Source organism: Pelophylax lessonae, assembly GCF_965119305.1.
Source record: "Pelophylax lessonae genome assembly, chromosome: 13".
NCBI lineage: Eukaryota > Metazoa > Chordata > Amphibia > Anura > Ranidae > Pelophylax > Pelophylax lessonae.
The window spans coordinates 28,558,445-28,577,022 of NC_138780.1; the positions used below are offsets into that span (position 1 = coordinate 28,558,445).

At 39.7% G+C, this 18,578-nt stretch overlaps 1 protein-coding gene across 2 annotated transcripts in view; it reads right to left on the minus strand.

Moving 5' to 3' along the window:
* LOC309543273 (coagulation factor XIII B chain-like) overlaps positions 1–4,799 on the minus strand; it is a 100,010-nt gene extending 95,211 nt beyond the window's left edge. For both annotated transcript variants that reach the window (XM_082242730.1, XM_082242729.1), the window contains exon 1: positions 4,619–4,799. In XM_082242730.1, the coding sequence (XP_082098856.1) occupies positions 4,619–4,703 (85 nt within the window). In that variant the 5' untranslated portion in view covers positions 4,704–4,799. The remainder of the gene's footprint in view (positions 1–4,618) is intronic.
* Between the last annotated feature and the right edge of the window lie 13,779 nt (positions 4,800–18,578).

An 18,578-nucleotide genomic window follows, 5' to 3' on the forward strand; every position in this document is an offset into this window, starting at 1 on the left:
AGCTTAATGTGAATAACTTTTGGTGTGATTTACCAAATGATCTGAAATTTTCAGAATATGTTGGAATTGATAGACTCTTCTATTGTGCCAAGTTTGGGGGAAATTGGTTCACATCTAAGCTCTTTTTTGTACGTTAAGCCACATTAAGTGCCCCAAAAAAAGAGCTTAATGTCCCCAGTTTTCCACGTGGGAGACCAAAATCGATGAAACCTCCAGGATAGCTTTGGGAAGTGCAGAACTTGGGCTGTGCAAAGTTTCAAGACAATTGGTTGAGGTTTAGGCACATTTTGGTACGTTAAGCTCTTTTCACATTAAGCCACGTGTTTTTATGATTGCTAAAAACAGCTTAATGTGAATAACTTTTGGTGTGATTTACCAAATGATCTGAAATTTTCAGAATATGTTGGAATTGATAGACTCTTCTATTGTGCCAAGCTTGGGGGAAATTGGTTCACATCTAAGCTCTTTTTTGTACGTTAAGCCACATTAAGCTCCCCAAATAAAGAGCTTAACCGCTTGCCGACTGCGCACAGTATATTTACTGCGGCAGTCGGCCCCGGCCAGGCAGAGTGACGTAGGTCTACGTCGCTCGCCTGTCACTCCTTCCAGAGCCAATAGCGGGCGGGCGCGCGCCCGCCGAGGCGCGCGCCCGCCTCGGCTCGTTCACGGAGGAGTGCGGGAGTGTGACTGGCGGACCCGATGTCCGCCGGTCACACTACGATCGCCGCTACAGCGGGAGAAAGACAGAGCGGCTTGTGTAAACAAGCCACCTGTCAGTTCTCCCTGTGTAAAAGTGAAGATCAAACAGTTCTACTATGTAGAACTGTTGATCTTCGTTTTTACACTAGTAGACCTGTCCCTACACAGTTAGAATCACGCCCCTAGGACACACTTAACCCCTCCCTGTCCAATACTGTTAACCCCTTCCCTGCCAGTGTCATTTTTGCAGTAACAGTGCATATATATAGCACTGATTACTGCAGTAATGTCACTGGTACCCCCAAAAGTGTCAAAAATGTCAGTCAAGGGTCCGATCTGTCCGCCGCAATGTCGCAGTACCGCAAAAAAAATCGCAGATCACCGCCATTACTCGTTAAAAAAAAAAACACCAAAAATGACAAAAATCTTTCCCTTTGTTAGTAAACGCGATAACTTTTGCGCAAACCAATCAAAATACGCTTTTTGCGATTTTTTTTACCAAACATAGGTAGCGTAAAACAAATTGGCCGAAAATTTTAAAAAATTTTGATTTTTACATTTTTTTTGGGGGGAATTTCATATAAAAAAAAGTGAAAAATATTGTTGTTTTTGCAAAAATTACGCTCTTTTTTTGTTTATAGCGCGTGATCAAAAAATCGCACAGGTGATCAAATACCACCAAAAGAAAGCTCTGTTTGTGGGAAAAAAAGGACGTGAAATTCGTTTAGGTACAGCGTCGCACGACCGCGCGATTGTCCGTTAAAGTCACGCAGTAAAAAATCGCAAAATAACCCCTGGTCTTTTAGCAGGAAAATCCTCCGGTGGTAAAGTGGTTAATGTCCCCAGTTTTCCATGTGGGAGACCTAAATCGATGAAACCTCCAGTATAGCTTTAGGAAGTGCAGAACTTGGGCTGTGCAAAGTTTCAAGACAATTGGTTGAGGTTTAGGCACATTTTGGTACATTAAGCTCTTTTCACATTAAGCTAAGGACATTAAACGTTTTAGTATTGTACAAAAAGAGCTTAATGTGAATAACTTTTACTGTAATTTATCAAATGATCTGGAATTTTCAGAATATGTTGGAATATATAGACTCTTCTATTGTGCCAAGTTTGGGGGAAATTGGTTCACATCTAAGCTCTTTTTTGTACGTTAAGCCACATTAAGCTCCCCAAAAAAAGAGCTTAATGTCCCCAGTTTTCCATGTGGGAGACCTAAATCGATGAAACCTCCAGGATAGCTTTGGGAAGTGCAGAACTTGGGCTGTGCAAAGTTTCAAGACAATTGGTTGAGGTTTAGGCACATTTTGGTACGTTAAGCTCTTTTCACATTAAGCCACGTGTTTTTATGATTGCTAAAAACAGCTTAATGTGAATAACTTTTGGTGTGATTTACCAAATGATCTGAAATTTTCAGAATATGTTGGAATTGATAAACTATTCTATTGTGCCAAGTTTGGGGGAAATTGGTTCACATCTAAGCTCTTTTTTGTACGTTAAGCCACATTAAGCTCCCCAAAAAAAGAGCTTAATGTCCCCAGTTTTCCGTGTGGGAGACCAAAATCGATGAAACCTCCAGGATAGCTTTGGGAAGTGCAGAACTTGGGCTGTGCAAAGTTTCAAGACAATTGGTTGAGGTTTAGGCACATTTTGGTACATTAAGCTCTTTTCACATTAAGCTAAGGACATTAAACGCTTTAGTATTGTACAAAAAGAGCTTAATGTGAATAACTTTTGGTGTGATTTACCAAATGATCTGAAATTTTCAGAATATGTTGGAATAGATAGACTCTTCTATTGTGCCAAGTTTGGGGGAAATTGGTTCACATCTAAGCTCTTTTTTGTACGTTAAGCCACATTAAGCTCCCCAAAAAAAGAGCTTAATGTCTCCAGTTTTCCACGTGGGAGACCAAAATCGATGAAACCTCCAGGATAGCTTTGTGAAGTGCAGAACTTGGGCTGTGCAAAGTTTCAGAACAATTGGTTGAGGTTAAGGCACATTTTGGTACATTAAGCTCTTTTTACATTAAGCCATGGACATTAAACGTTTTAGTATTGTAAAAAAATAGCTTAATGTGAATAACTTTTGGTGTGATTTACCAAATGAGCTAAAATTTTCAGACTATCTTAGCATCAATAGAGTCTTCTATTGTGTGAAGTTTGGGGGAAATTGGTTAACATCTAAGCTCTTTTTTGTACGTTAAGCCACATTAAGCTCCCCAAAAAACAAGCTTAATGTCCCTTGTTTGCCTCCTGGAAGACCAAACTACATGAAACTTCTAGGATATATTAGGAAAGTTAAAAACTTAGTCTGTGCAAAGTTTCAGGGCAATTGGTTATGGTTTAGGCACTTTATTACACATTAAGCTACATTAAGCCATTTTCACATTAAATGTTTTAGTATGTCCCCTTTTGTTGCCAGCGTTTTAGACATTATTGGCTGTGTGTTGAGTTAGGGCTCTTTCACACTGTGTGTCAGTCAGACGGACTCCGTTTATCTCAGCGGGGGATCGATCCGCCGATCCCCCGCTGAGCAGGAGAATGACAGCTGTTCTCCGCACTGTGTACGGAGATACAGCTGTCAGAGCCCCATAGATCTCTATGGGGGAATCAGACCAATGGGCCACACAGTGGTGTAGTGGTTAGCACGTTCACCTAGCAGCAATAGGGTCACTGGTTCGAATCCCAACCATGACACTACCTGCCTGGAGTTTGCATGTTCTCCCTGTGCCTGTGTGGGTTTCCTCCAGGTACTCCGGTTTCCTCCCACACTTCAAAGACATGCTGGTAGGTTAATTGGATCCTGTATAAAAAAAATTGGCCCTACTGTGTATGTATGTGAGTTAGGGACCTTAGATTGTAAGCTCCTTGAGGGCAGGGACTAATGTGAATGTGCAATGTATATGTAAAGTGCTGCGTAAATTGACAGCGCTATATAGGTACCTGAAATTAAAAAAAAATATATATATATATACTGTCAGTCAGTTCTCATCCGATCCGCTGGACGGATGTAAAATAGCGTTTCCATCTGTCCAGATTTGATGGATTGGATCGGATGTCAGCGGACTCACATGTCTCCACTGACATCCGATGCCCCATAGGGATGCATCCACCTGTGTGAAAGAAGCCTTAGTTTGAGGGGACAGCAAATTTACACTGTTATACAAGCTGTACACTCACTACTTTACATTGTAGCAAAGTGTCATTTCTTCAGTGTTGTCACATGAAAAGATAGAATAAAATAATTACAAAAATGTGAGAAGGGTATTCACTTTTGTGAGATACTGTGTATATATATATATAAATATACAGTATATATATATATATATATATATATATATATATATATATATATATGTATATATATATATATATATATGTATATATATATATATATATATGTATATATATATATATATATATATATATATATATATATATATATATATATATATATATATATATATATATATGTATATATATATATATATATAAATATGTATATATATATATGTATATATATATATATATATATATATATATATATATATATATATATATAATTTTTTTTAATAACATTTTTTTTTTTTTTTTTTCGTTGGATGCAATTAGGTATTGTTTGCAAAAATGAATTTTCTCCACATTCACTCCAAATTCCCTTCCATAGTGAACAGCCAATTAGCCATTAATAAATTAACCTCCTAATGTATATAAGACAGTTGTGCACCTCTAATGCACAATGCCTCCAATGCAAAAATGCACCTCTAAATGCGCAATGCCTCTATTGTAAAAATGCACCTCTAATGCACAATGCCTCCAATGCAAAAATGCACCTCTAGTGCATTTTTTTTTGTAAATTTCACCCCGTCAAATATTATGCATCTTATTAGCAACTATCATGGCTTTCTGTATGTCTTACCTGAAGCTGCTTCGGATACAGATGCCGATTCTGCAGTACAGCATAACATGCTGATAAATAAAAGTAAATATTCCGGTAAAGTCATTCTATAGGATGACTGGTGCTTCAGCAGATGCTAAAATGTTCTGGACCTCTCTCTAGTCTTGTTTTTAGTGTTTAAATGAATTACACCCTTACTGCGATTATTTCACAATCTCTGTTAAAGAATGAACTGGGGGGGAGGTACTCTTTTGTCATTCGTTGCTTACCTCCTGTACAGCAAACGAAAAGACTTTGTACTTTGTGTTCAGTCATACTTTGTCTGGCACTCTTTGGTAAATCCAGAATTGCATAAGGTAAACTTTACTTTAAGATTTACTGGTAATGCTGTCATGTTTTGGGAATGCATTGCAACATGCCAATCAACTTTTAAATTAAGAAGAGCGAATTACTCTTGAAAGTTTGTAGTTTCACAGTGGAAATATGGATATATGCAGTACAAAAATAAAAATAAAAATATTGATGTACATGAATAGGAGATAACTCTCTCTATATGTTGTGTTGTAGGCAGGTGCCTACAAGGGGAATATTCTGCTACAGCAAGTGAGCTTCGTCTGCCCAGGCTATGGAAGAGTTAAGTGTTTGCCCCTGGTTTCCCAGGCTTTTTGGGTCCTGCCTTTCTTCCAGGTTGATATATATATATATATATATATATATATATACACAGGGGGAAGGCTGGCTACAGGCTGGTCTGCTGAGTGGGACCACATGGGAGTCAGAGGGTTAATGTCCCCTGGAAGGATGTAACCACCGTCTGCCACCCCAAGGGATTCACCAAATATAGACATTACCAGTTTTTTTACTCACACCTTGTCAGGTATACCTGGGCAGCCGCAAAGTATGTAGGCAGCTGCATGCACTGACTGGCCACAGGGGGAGCCAATCAGCAGGTCCAGCGTGCACGATGTCCGCTGGACACCCGAGATCGCTCCCCATGGAGACAGAATGGCAGTCTGCCGATGAAAACATGGCAGACCGCTGTTCTGTCAGTGATGAACAGGGGGAAGGCCGGCTACAGGCTGATCTGCTGATTGGGACCACATGGGAGTCAGAGGGTTCATGTCACCTGGAGGGATGTAACCATCGTCTGCCACCCCAAGGGATTCACCAAATATAGACATTACCAGTTTTAGACTCACACCTTGTCAGGTATGCCTGGGCAGCCACACAGGGGGAGCCAATCAGGGGGTCCAGTGGGCGCTATGTCCTCTGGGCACCGGAGATCGCTCCCCATGGAGACAGAATGGCAGTCTGCCGATGAAAACATGGCAGACCGCTGTTCTGTCAGTGATGAACACAGGGACCCTGTGTTCCTCTTATTTAGGAACACAGGTCTCTGTGTTCATCCAGCAAGTCCTTCCCCCACACAGTTAGAAAGCACCCCCTAAGGACACATTTGCCCCTTTGATCGCCCCTGGTGTTAACCCCTTCCCTGCCAGTATTATTAGTACAGTAACAGTGCATATTTTTAGCACTGATTACTGTAGTAATGCCACTGTTCCCCCCAAAAGTGTCAACAATTTCAGTTAAGTGTCCAATCTGTCAGCCGCAATGATGCAGTCCCGCTAAAAATCGCTGATCGACACCATTACTAGTAAAAAAAATAAAAAAATAAAAATGACATAAATTTTTCCCCTAGTTTGTAGACACAATAACTTTTGTGCAAATCAATCAATATACACGTATTGGGTTTTTTTTTCTTTTTTTTTTTTACCAAAAATATCTAAATATTTTTATAATTTTTTTTATTTGGAATGTTTTATAGCAAAAAGTAAAAAAATATATATATTTTTTTTTACAGAATTGTTGCTATTTTTTTTGTTTATAGTGCAAAAAATCACACAGGTGATCAAATACTTCCAAAAGAAAGCTCTATTTGTGGGGAAAAAAAGACATTCATTTTATTTGGATACAGCATTGCGCGACCGCGCAATTGTCAGGTAAAGTAACGCAGTGCCGTATCACAAAAATGGCCTGGTCATTAACCACTTAAGCCCCGGAGGATTTCGGCACTGCGTGACTTTAACGGACAATTGCGCGGTCGTGCGACGCTGTACCCAAATGAAATTGGCGTCCTTTTTTTCCCACAAGCAGAGCTTTCTTTTGGTGGTATTTGATCACCTGTGCGATTTTTAATTTTTGCGCTATAAACAAAAAAAGAGCGTCAATTTTGAAAAAATAACAATATTTTTCAAATTTTTTGATATGAAATTCCCCCCCAAAAAAATGTAAAAATCAAAATTTTTTAACATTTTAGGCCAATTTGTTTTCTGCTACATATTTTTGGTAAAAAAAATCGCAATCCAGCGGGAGATCGCGAGTGACCGGCGAACATCAGTGCGGGGAGCTCCGTGAATGAGCGGGGGCAGGAGCGCACCTCCGGCGGCGCGCGCTCGCCCCCTACAGGCTCCTGGGCGAGCGACGTAGTACTACGTCACTTTACCCAGGAGGGGCTGACCGCCGCAGTAATTGTACTTGCTGCGGTCGGCAAGTGGTTAAGGAGGTACCAGTCCAGTCCAAGCCAGAAGTGGTTAATGTTTAATTTCAGGCTAGCTTATTCGCTCTCCTCTTTTACCTTCATTAAGAGATCCTTTAGTTCTTCTTCACGTTCTGCCATTAGTGTGGTATCTTCTGCATATCTCAGGTTGTTGATATTTCTCCCAGTGATCTTATTTCCGGCTTGTGATTCGTCGATTCTGGCATTTCGCATGATGTACTCTGCATATAAGTTAAAGTAGAACTTTACTCTCCAAATCAACATTGATCATTTTTATTCCTCATGCTGCCAACATTAGTAAATAGATAGGAAAGGATATCATATTTACTTGTTTATCATTTTTTTTTTACATTTCTTCAGTTACTTCCTGGTTTCCTGTCTAGGAAAATGATGTCATGCACGAAGGGCTTTTTTTCAGCGCGAACACGGAGGAACGCAGTTCCGGCACCTCTAGCACTGAATGCATGAAATGACAAGGGGTGTTGAGGTGTGCCGGAGAATCTATTGTTGCTGGGATTATTTTGTTGCTGGGAGGGATCTACTATTGAGGGAGGGGTCTACTGTTAGCTGCTGGAGGGTCTATTGAAGCTGGCTGCTAGGAGATCTATTGTTGCTGGAGGGATCTATTAATGCTCTGATGGATCCATTGTTGCTTGGGGGGTACTTTGTTGTGGGGGGGGGTCCTTTGCTGCTGGGGGAAACTATTGTTGAAAGGGGGGTGTATTGTTGCTGGATGCAGTGGATATATTTTATGGCTTATCAATAAAAATTCCATAAAATTATACAAAATTATACTTGGTGGAACTGGGAAGTGGATAGAGGGAGGAATCAAAGGATGGTGCTCAGAGGTGGGTAGGGGCGGAGACAATGGTGACTTGAAAGGGAAGTGCCTGCACCTTTTCTATGAGAAAAAAAAGCCCTGCATACACCCCAGGAGTCTTCAGGAGGGGAGGGGAAGAGGAGCGGTTTTCTTAGCTAAGCACACTCTCCTGCATGTATACCTGAACTAAGGGCAGGAAGTAAATGCTACATGAATCATTTGCCCTTACTCAAAATGGGATTTCTCATCAAAATAAAGCATTCAGAAATTAATGGATGGGGTTGTTTGCTTTGAATATTAAAAATTAATTAAATAATGTTTTTAGTTTGTGGGGCTCAGATGCAGTGCATATCCACTTTAAAGAGGAAGTAAACCCTCCCCAAAAAAAAAAAAACCCTGTAAGACAAAGGCATAATGAGCTAGTATGCATTGACTACTAGCTCATTATGAAATACTTACCTTAGAACGAAACCCTCGCAGTGCCGCTCACTTAGTGACAGGATGGCCGACATGTACGGCCATCCTGCTTCCTGGTTTGCGTCCTCCGGCCATCTTATTACACACATATATATATATATATATATATATATATATATAACTATATACACACATATATATATAAAATTATATTATTGATTCGATTATAATTCATGCATTATATATATATATATATATATATATATATACACACACACACACATACACATACATATATATATATATATATATATATATATATATATATATATATATATATATAATATATAACGCATGAATTATAATCTAATCAATAATATAATTTTATTATATATATTATATAATAAAATTATATTATTGATTCGATTATAATTCATGCGTTTGTGTTTCAAATTTATCACATCTGGGATGTCTACTAGAGTCTTATTTTGGTCAGGTTTAAGTCAGTAATTACTAAGAATTGTAGGCCTATAATACATAACGCCAAATTTCCATGAAAAGAATTGTACCGCTTTTGGTACAGAATTCCTGACAGAATCATACCGCCAGGGAGGTTAAATAAGTGGGGTGACAATATACATCCTTGCCGCACTCCTTTTTCAATTTTGAACCAGTCAGTTGTTCCATGTCCTGTTCTAACTGTTGCTTCTTGACTTGCATATAGGTTTTTCAGAAGACAGGTGAGGTGGTCTGGTATTCCCATTTCTTTCAGTATTTGCCACATCTTGTTTAGATCCACACAATTGAAAGCTTTACTGTAGTCTATAAAGTAGACATTCTTCTGGAACTCCCTTGCTTTCTCCATGATCCAGCGAATTTTGACAATTTGATCTTTAGTTCCTCTGCCTCTTCGAAATCCAGCCTGCACTTGTGGTAGCTCTGGGTTCACATGCTGCTGAGGCCTAGCTTGAAGAATTTTTAGCATAACCTTGCTAGCGTATGAGATTGTGATCATACGGTAGTCTGAACATTCTTTGGCGCTGCCCTTCTTTTGTATCGGAATGTAAATAGTCCTCTTCAAGTCCTGTGGCCATTGTTAAGTTTTCCAAATTTGTTGGCATATTAAGTGCAACTCCTTTAGGATTTTAAATAACTCAGCTGGGATACCATCACTTCCACTAGCTTTGTTATTAGCAATGCTTTCTGAGGCCCACTTGACTTCACTCTCCGGGATATCCGGGTTCAAAGTCAGTGACTGCATCATCGTGGTTATATGGGACATTCTGATCTTTCTTGTATTGTTCTTCTATGTATTCTTGTCATCTCTTCATTATTTCTTCTGCTTCTGTCAGGTCCTTGCCATTTTTGTCTATTATCGTGCCCATCTTTGAACAAAACTTTCCTCTAATAGCTCCAATTTTCTTGAAAAGCTCTCTAGTCTTTTCCCATCTGTTTTCCTCTAATTCTTTTTGTTGATTGTTTAAGAAGGTTTTTTTTTTTTTTTGTCTCTTCTTGCAATCCTCTGGAAGTCTGCATTCCCTTGGGCATATTTTCTCTTTCTCGATTGCCTTTTGCCTCCCTTCTTTGTTCAGCTACTTGTATAACCTCATCAGATAGCCACTTTGCTTTCTTGCATTTCTTTGGAATGGTTTTCATTACTGCGTCTTGTACGATGTAACAGAAGACGCGGGCGGCAGCTTTCCCCTGTGTCCTGGCATTGCAGAACGGGCGCCGTGGATAGAAGGAGCCAGGCGTCAGCTGGTGAGGCTTTCACCATCCCTCACAGAGCCCAGAGTGGGAGTAGGAGAGGGAGCGCCCAGGGTTCTGGTGTGGCGGCGGTTGCTGATGTCATCAACGGGCGCCCTCTGGGTCCTGGAGCAGGCAACTGCACTATAGAGCCTGCTGAGGGGAGAGCGACAGCGTGGCTTGGTGAACAAAGCTGGTCTGAAGGGGTGTCCAGCGGCTTTGAAGATGGTGAACTCCCCCAAGCTGCTCAGGGATCCGGATCTGCGGTTGGATGTCCTGAGGTACAGAGACAGCCAGGTGAACCTTTTATTTCATGTCCTCTATGTGATGATGCTGTCCTCTTTCATGTCAGGGGCAATGACCTTGGCTTGCGCTCCATGCGCAAGATAATACAGGATATTATGTTTGATTTTTTTTTACGACTTCAGTCATTTTTTCTTGGATACCATATTTGTATGGTCCGATTTCATTGCCAGGTCTGAGGGGCATATGGCTCACTCAGTTAAAATGATCAACAAAGCCAGGAAAAAGGTGAACAAGGAGGTAGCAAGGTTTTTTTGCCTGAAAGAGAGCTGGAGAATGAGTCCTGGCAATATCTGAGAAGAGATGGTGTGCATCTGATTGCCATTGGCATTGATTTGTGGCATCTGGGATTGCAGGAGGGTATTCAGCGGGCCTTCCGAGTTTGGGGCAACACGTGCGTAACGTGTCTCACGCTCATGTGCTGAGGGTCTATTAGGTCTCTGAAGGTAGTGCTGGTTAAATAATTGTGGAAAATTGCTGATTTCCCCTACTGCCTGGGCTTCCCCCCATGTTGCGCCCCCCCACTGCAGTTCTGCTGGCTTCCCTCCTCTCCTCACCCCCTGTGAATGGGGAGCAGGTGTGTTAAATTTGGTGTTATCGCTCTCACACTCTCCATACTGGTCACTGGAAGTTCAACATGGTACCTTATGGCAAATAACTCTCTGAGGATCTGAAAAAAAAGAATTGTTGCTCTACATAAAGATGGCCTAGGCTATAAGAATATTGCCAAGACTCTGAAACTGAGCTGCAGCACGGTGGCCAAGACCATACAATGGTTTACCAGGACAGGTTCCACTCAGAACAGGCCTCGCCATGGTCGACCAAAGAAGTTGAGTGCACATGCTCAGCATCAAATCCAGAGGTTGTCTATGGGAAATAGACGTATAAGTGCTGCCAGCATTGCTGCAGAGGTTGAAGGGGTGGGGGGTCAGCCTGTCAGTGCTCAGACCATACGCCGCACACTGCATCAGATTGGTCTGCATGGCTGTCGTCCCAGAAGAAAGCCTCTTCTAAAGATGATGCACAAGAAAGCCCGCAAACAGTTTGCTGAAGACAAGCAGACTAAAGACATGGATTACTGGAACCATGTCTTGTGGTCTGATGAGACCAAGATAAACTTATTTGATTCAGACGGTGTCAAGCGTGTGTGACTGCAACCAGGTGAGGCGTACATAGACAAGTGTGTCTTGCCTACAGTCAAGCATGGTGGTGGGAGTGTAATGGTCTGGGGCTGCATGAGTGCTGCCGGCACTTGGAAGCTACAGTTTATTTAAGGAACCATGAATGCCAACATGTACTGTGACATACTGAAGCAGAGCATGATCTCCTCCCTTCAGAGACTGGGCCGCAGGGCAGTATTCCAACATGATAACCACACACACCTCCAAGACAACCACTGCCTTGCTAAAGAAGCTGAGGGTAAAGGTGATGGACTGGCGAAGCATGTCTCCAGATCTAGACCCTATTGAGCATCTGTGGGGCATCCTCAAACGGAAGGTGGAGGAGCGCAAGGTCTCTAACATTCACTAACTCCGTGATGTGGTCACGTAGGAGTGGAAGGGGACTCCAGTGGCAACCTGTGAAGCTCTGGTGAGCTCCATGCCCAAGAGTGTTAAGGCAGTGTTGGAAAATAATGGTGGCCACACAAAATATTGACACTTTGGGCCCAATTTGGACATTTTCACTTAGGGGTGTACTCACTTTTGTTTCCATCGGTTTAGACATTAATGGCTGTGTGTTGAGTTATTTTGAGGGGACAGCAAATGTACACTGTTATACAAGCTGTACACTCACTAGTTTACATTGCAGAAAAGGGTCATTTCTTCAGTGTTGTTTCATGAAAATTGTACGATTGACCTTGGTCTGTCAGTGAATAAGCTTCTGTAAGTTTAATTGGATCATGAAGAGTCAATCAGTGTTAATTTTGGCATCACATTTTTATTTAGTTTTAGGTATAGTCTTTTAACTAAAATGCCATTTTAGTTTTAATCCCATTTTAGGCATCTGCAATTGTTTTAGTCTTTTTAGTATTTTAGTCAACTAAAATCTCTAGTACATTTAAGTTGAATAAAATCATTTTATTTCAACTAAAATCTAATGTGTAATGCATTATTTAAGCATTTATATAGAATTTCCAAACTCATTATATACTCCCAATGTACAAAATCTAATAAGTTATTATTTATTGTATTAGGGTTTGAACAAACTCACAGATACAGATTTAGCCACTCTGAACAGTCCGAGGAGGCCTGTAATGATGCACAGTGCTCTAGATGGTGGTAACTCTAAAGGGGAGGACTGTAATGCACAGTGCTCTGGATGCCAGTGGTCACTGGTCAGATGAGGCCTGTAATGTTGCACAGTGCTGGATGGGTATCTCAGGTCTGAGGGAGGGCCTGTAATGTGCTCTTGATGCCGGTGGTCAGAGGAGGCCTGTAATGCATGCACAGTGCTCTGGATGCCGGTGGTCAGAGGAGGTCTGTAATGCTGCACAGTCCTGGATGGTGGTCTCAGATCTTAGGGATGGCCTGTAATGCACAGTGCTCTGGATTCCGGTGGTCAGTGGAGGCATGTAATGTACACACAGTGCTCTGGACAGATAGTGGTCTGAGGGGAGGCCTCAGGCTTGTAATTGTAATGTACACACTCAGTGCTCTCGTCTGCTCTGGACAGTTGTTGTTGTTATGAGTCGGGATTGGGAATGAGACTCTGATTGAGAGGCTACACAATGCTGCTGCTCTGAAGGGTCGTCTGAGGACTCAGAGGAGGTCTGTAATGCTGGATGGTGGATGCACAGTGCTGCAACTGCTGCTAAGCGATGCGTGCTACGGACTCAACTCGCTTGCTTGCTGGGAGCAGAAGCAGCAGAGCTGCATGGAAACCAGAAGTTCAGAGGGTAAATGTCCCTGCCTCACATTTTCGTTTTGATTTTTGGTAACGAAAATTGTATTGATTTTCATCATAGTTTTTGTCAGTGGATGAAAATGTAGTGCACTTTTCGTTTAGTTTTCGTTACTGTAAAAATACAGCTGATGAAAAATTTGATGGAAACGTTTTCGTTGACAAAATTAACACTGGAGTGAATATACATGGGCATTGGTCTTTTGCTTCTAACATGTGTTTGTGAAGCATTTATGCAGGGTTTGAAACACGGCATTTACATTTTGGATTGGACCTTATGTATTGGTGTGTTCTTTGTAAATGTAAGGACCCTGCCAAAAGCCTGAATTTATTGTTGCAGCTAGGCTGTAGTCAGCCAGAGCCTACATTTTTATTTCTTCTTTTGTTAGGTTTCACCCAAGATATTATTTGCTTCTTTCTGTTGCTGGGGAGATTCTTTAATAGATTCAACCATAAAAACAATAGTATTAGGTTAAGAATATTTATGCCTCCCTGGCAAAAAACTAGGACGTTTATTGCTGGTGATGCCTGCTGGGGAGGGACATAAATATTTGGAGCAACTTTGGAGAAAGGGCTTTGTCCTTACCACATGGGCAGTTGCCAGAAGAGGAGGAAGTGTTGAGGCTTTGTGCCTCCTAGGTCTACTGCCTAGAAAGGGCCTTTCCTAGAAAAGAGGCCTGGGTCGGTGGCCAAGATGAGTCTGATCTGGCCCTTAAAAAAAAAAGGAAGGAGATCGGAGCTTAGTCCTACTCCCAGCCACCCAATAAAGCAGAGCATGCTCTGTGTCCCCCGTGCAGAAACTGAGCAGACATGGATGTGTTATCTGCCCGATAATATGAGTATGAGTTGGCAGAGTGCACTGCATTTTGAACTGTAGTGGAGCAGCATCAAAAGTATACTTTATTAGGGTGATTGAGGGAAAGGGAGCACCTACGTGGATGGCAGGTGACAGTTACCTATATAGGGTGTAGTGTGCTTTATCCTTTGTATCCTTTTGTATTCTTGAATGCCTGTGATGAGCCTGTATAACAATAAACTGAACCTGTATTTTGTCCACATTGAAAACGTAACAAGTATAGCAGGCAAAGTAAGCATTTTGCCTAATAGTAATTGAGAAATAGAAAAGAGTTTGGCAATAGAACCATTGACTGCTGCCATCTATAAAACTCATTTATGCGCTCTTTTCGCCAATGATTTGTTGCTATTTATATCAGATCCTATTACAACCTTGCCGAACTTACTTGCCACACTTTCTAAGTTTGAGACTGTCTTGGGATTGCGAGTTAACCAATCCAAATCAGAAGCGTTGGACATAAATCTTACACATTCAGCCCCGGGAGACTGTACAGAGGTCTTTTCCCTTTAAACGGTGTACACAAGCACTTCCTTATCTTTGAGTTAAACTCACACAGGACATTTCCACACTGTTTCGGGTTAACTATATCCCCCCTTTATAACTCCATCAAACAAAATTTAAAGAACTGGCAGATACATGCACTTTCCTGGATGGGTAGAATAGCGGGTTTTGCGAATTTCGGTCATTCCTGATTATATACCATTTGCATTCTTTAAAAAACTTAAATCGTTTGTTTACAAACTCATTTGGGGTGGCGGTGGACATAGGGTGGCCCACTCCACTCTGTACATTTCTGAGTGGAGGGATGGACCAAGAGTTTCTCATTTTTTGAGGTATTATAAGGCTGCTCATTTGGTACAATTGTGCCAAATTTTTTCTACAACGTATCAACCTGACTGGATACGGTTGGAAGAGCATGCTAGTCCCTCACTAGTGTTAGACCTCCTGATGTGGCTCCCAACAAGAGAACATCAGGCTCATTCTTCTTTATCCCACTCCCTTTTTCTCTGGAACACGGTGTGTAAATTTTACATATTGAGGTCTCCCCACTCCCCTGTGGCCCCTATAATTAATAACCCTCATTTTCCTCCAGGGCAGACTCCCCAGGAATTTGCATTGTGGGTTAACAAAGGCCTTTACAGGATAGCACACTTCACAGAACACAAAGGGATTAGGCAACTTTACTATTTTCTGGACATACAACAGATGCCTCAGATAGAATCCTTTTGCTTGTATCAAATTATTAATTTCATAAAATCCCTGAGTATGGACCAGATAGACATAACCACTAGGACCTTATTTGAAAACAAATGCTTACACGGACCTGAGTCACATATGGGGATCTTTCCTGGATCATGGTCAATGAAAAACTTACCAGCATCCTCAGAGACAAACAAGTCAGATTCGATTGTGGTCCCTCTGGCCCCATAGCTCCCGGAAATAGGTGGTCGGGGGCCTGGGTCAAGGGAATCGACTCCTTCTTCTTTTTTCTTCTTCCTTTCACTTTATTTTTTCACTTTTTACACTTGGGGACATTTATCTTATGGATGCAAATGGAGAGTCCTAGAGCCTCTCCTTTTTCAATATCAATATGGGAGCTAGCTAATGTGTCTTGAGGCGCTAGATCAACCTTGGCGATAAGTGCTCCTATCTCTGGTTATGCTACTTTGTTACCGTTAACTGTTGCAGTAATGTTTTTTGAAGTAATGTTCCTGATTTGTTTATGCTGCAGAGTAATTATAATTATCTTACATATGCTCTGGGCAAGCAGTAGCCTAATTTGGTTGGATTGACCTTTTACAATTGTTTTTTGTGTTATATTTACAATGATCTGACACCTGGTTACCCTTGAGGGTGTATGGATCTTTCTGTATCTGTAAGATACTGTATGTATCCTAAGAAGTTTGTTAAACTTTTGAATAAAAATCTATTGCAAACAGAAATAGAAAAGAGAAAAGTTAAATTACAGGTTTACCTCATCCCCACTTCTGCTTTGCAGGGTGTGATTTCACTATCCTTCTGGCAAAACTTCCAGGTAATGAAGAGTACCCGAGTGTCATCTTGCAAGAAGACATTCTAGTGTAAGATCATCCTCTTGCAAGGGTTTGGCTGCTCTGAATTCCCAGAATCTCACCAGAAGTAGAGTGACATTACCCTCACCTAGGTGAGGTACCAATTACATCACTTAATTCTTTGCAGGTACTATTATGCACTGAATTTTGCAGGAGAAGAGAGCCTGGACAAAAAAGTAGATCTTGCATTTTACTGCAAATTCCTCTTTAAGTGAAATCACAGGTAATGGAATCAATGCCCAAAAATGACAACACAGATGAATTAATGCTTTAATATATTTTATTCTCCACAACAAAAGAGAAACATCAAACCAGAATATATATATATATATATATATATATATCAAAGAAATGACCAACCCTCCAAATTAAATTAAAAGAAGAACAAAAATAGAGTTAGAATAAATATTGCAATATAATTAATTTAAATCAAATTGAAATCAGAAGATGCCATAATTATTTCCCCCTATTGACCAAGCCAATAAAAATAACAAAGAAAAACCTTTACTTCATATTACATATTTTGTATTTTTAAATGTAATTTCAAACACTAACATGATGCGATGTATATTTAGTCCATATATATGTAAGTATAAATGTGTGAACTTTTATATACGTGCTCCATCAAATTCACATTGTGTCCTGTAGTGATTTCAGTTTACTTCCAAAACCAGTCGATTTTCTTTTTCTGCCATCTGTTTCTTTTCTATTGAACTGTAATCAAAGAGAGATCAATGTCAGCAAATATTAAAACCATATTTAAATAATACCTAGACACTTTAGTTCCCAATTTTGAATAAATCCAGAGCAAAAAACCCAGACATTTACATGGATTTGGATATCCAATGGCGCGTACTCAAAAAGAAGCTGCCAATATATTTTCTTTTGATTTTATTTGCTACCAATATTAATGGGTAAAATTATAATTAATTGCACATTGTGTTGTTATCATTTCTTACTTGTTGGTCTGTATTTTAAAACTCTGTATTTTATTAACAAATTTTAATTTCACCAGAGGTCATCTGCATATCGTGCCTGATTAAAGGTGAACTATATTGGGTTTTGATCAATTGTATTTTAATTTAATTTTATATTGTTATTTCTTTTATTTTTAAAGACTTTACCTTACATATAAACATTTAATATTGGCTGCTTTTATTGTTCAGTGTGTGCAGTGCATACTGGGTCATCTAGAAAATCTAGCACCAGTTTTGAACTTGTTCAGTACTCCTGTAATTCGCGATCGGCTGTATGTAACCTGAGATAGACATGTGCGGTTCATTTAGTTTAGTTCCGAATTGAAATTCGGACACAATTTTCGTTATTCAGATGTTACAATAGTAATCCATTACAATAGTAATGAATTTAAACAAATACGTAATAACGAAACAAAATTTCAGACTAAATTAGAATTCAAATAGTTTTTTTTCAAATTTGAAATGCTTTCGAATCTAATTCTAATTTCTGAAGAGAAAAGAATAGAAAATAAAGGAATAGAATAGAAAAGAATATAATAGATAATAAAACAATATTATAGAAAATAAAAGAATAGAATATAATAGAGTATACCAGAAAATAATACAAAATAAAAGAATTGAAAAAAAAAACAGAATAGAAAATAAAGGGATAAAATATAAAATAAAAGAATGGAGTAAAACAGAAGGAAATAGAATAGAAAATAAAAGAACAGAATAAAATGTAATAGAAAATTATTTGGAAAAAAAAAAAAGAAAAAAAAAAAGAAAATTAATGAATAGAGTGGAATAAAATAGAAAGAATAAAACTATCTTCCCAAATTCAAATTTCAAATAAAATAATAGCTATAGCCATAGACAGTGATTGTTTTATTTTGACAGCTGGAAACTTTCCGCTGTCAGAATACAAAAGCTCTGCGGGAGGAATTCCCCCATCAACACTCATTGTGTGACCTGTAGTAGCGGAAAAGAAAATTGGTTAATGTATGGACTGCTTTAGTTAGGTCTGACCATAGACCTTCCGTGTTAGAAAGGAGCAGTGAAATACAATGACTGTTTAGCATTAGGAAGCTGGAAGTACAACCTACATTTGCGTTGGTCAACAATGGCTGGCCCTTATGTACACATGATGAAAACATACAGTACAAGATTTCTAAAACTATACCATGTACTAATATAATTTTTTTACAGTAAGATTATCATATGTAGATCTATACATGTATAAAACCCTTAAGACAATATATTTTTATGTAAATTTGCATTTTTTTAAGAATGGGACTTCTACTATCTGATATCATCCATTGCTGTTAATAGATATAAGCAGATAGAACTGAG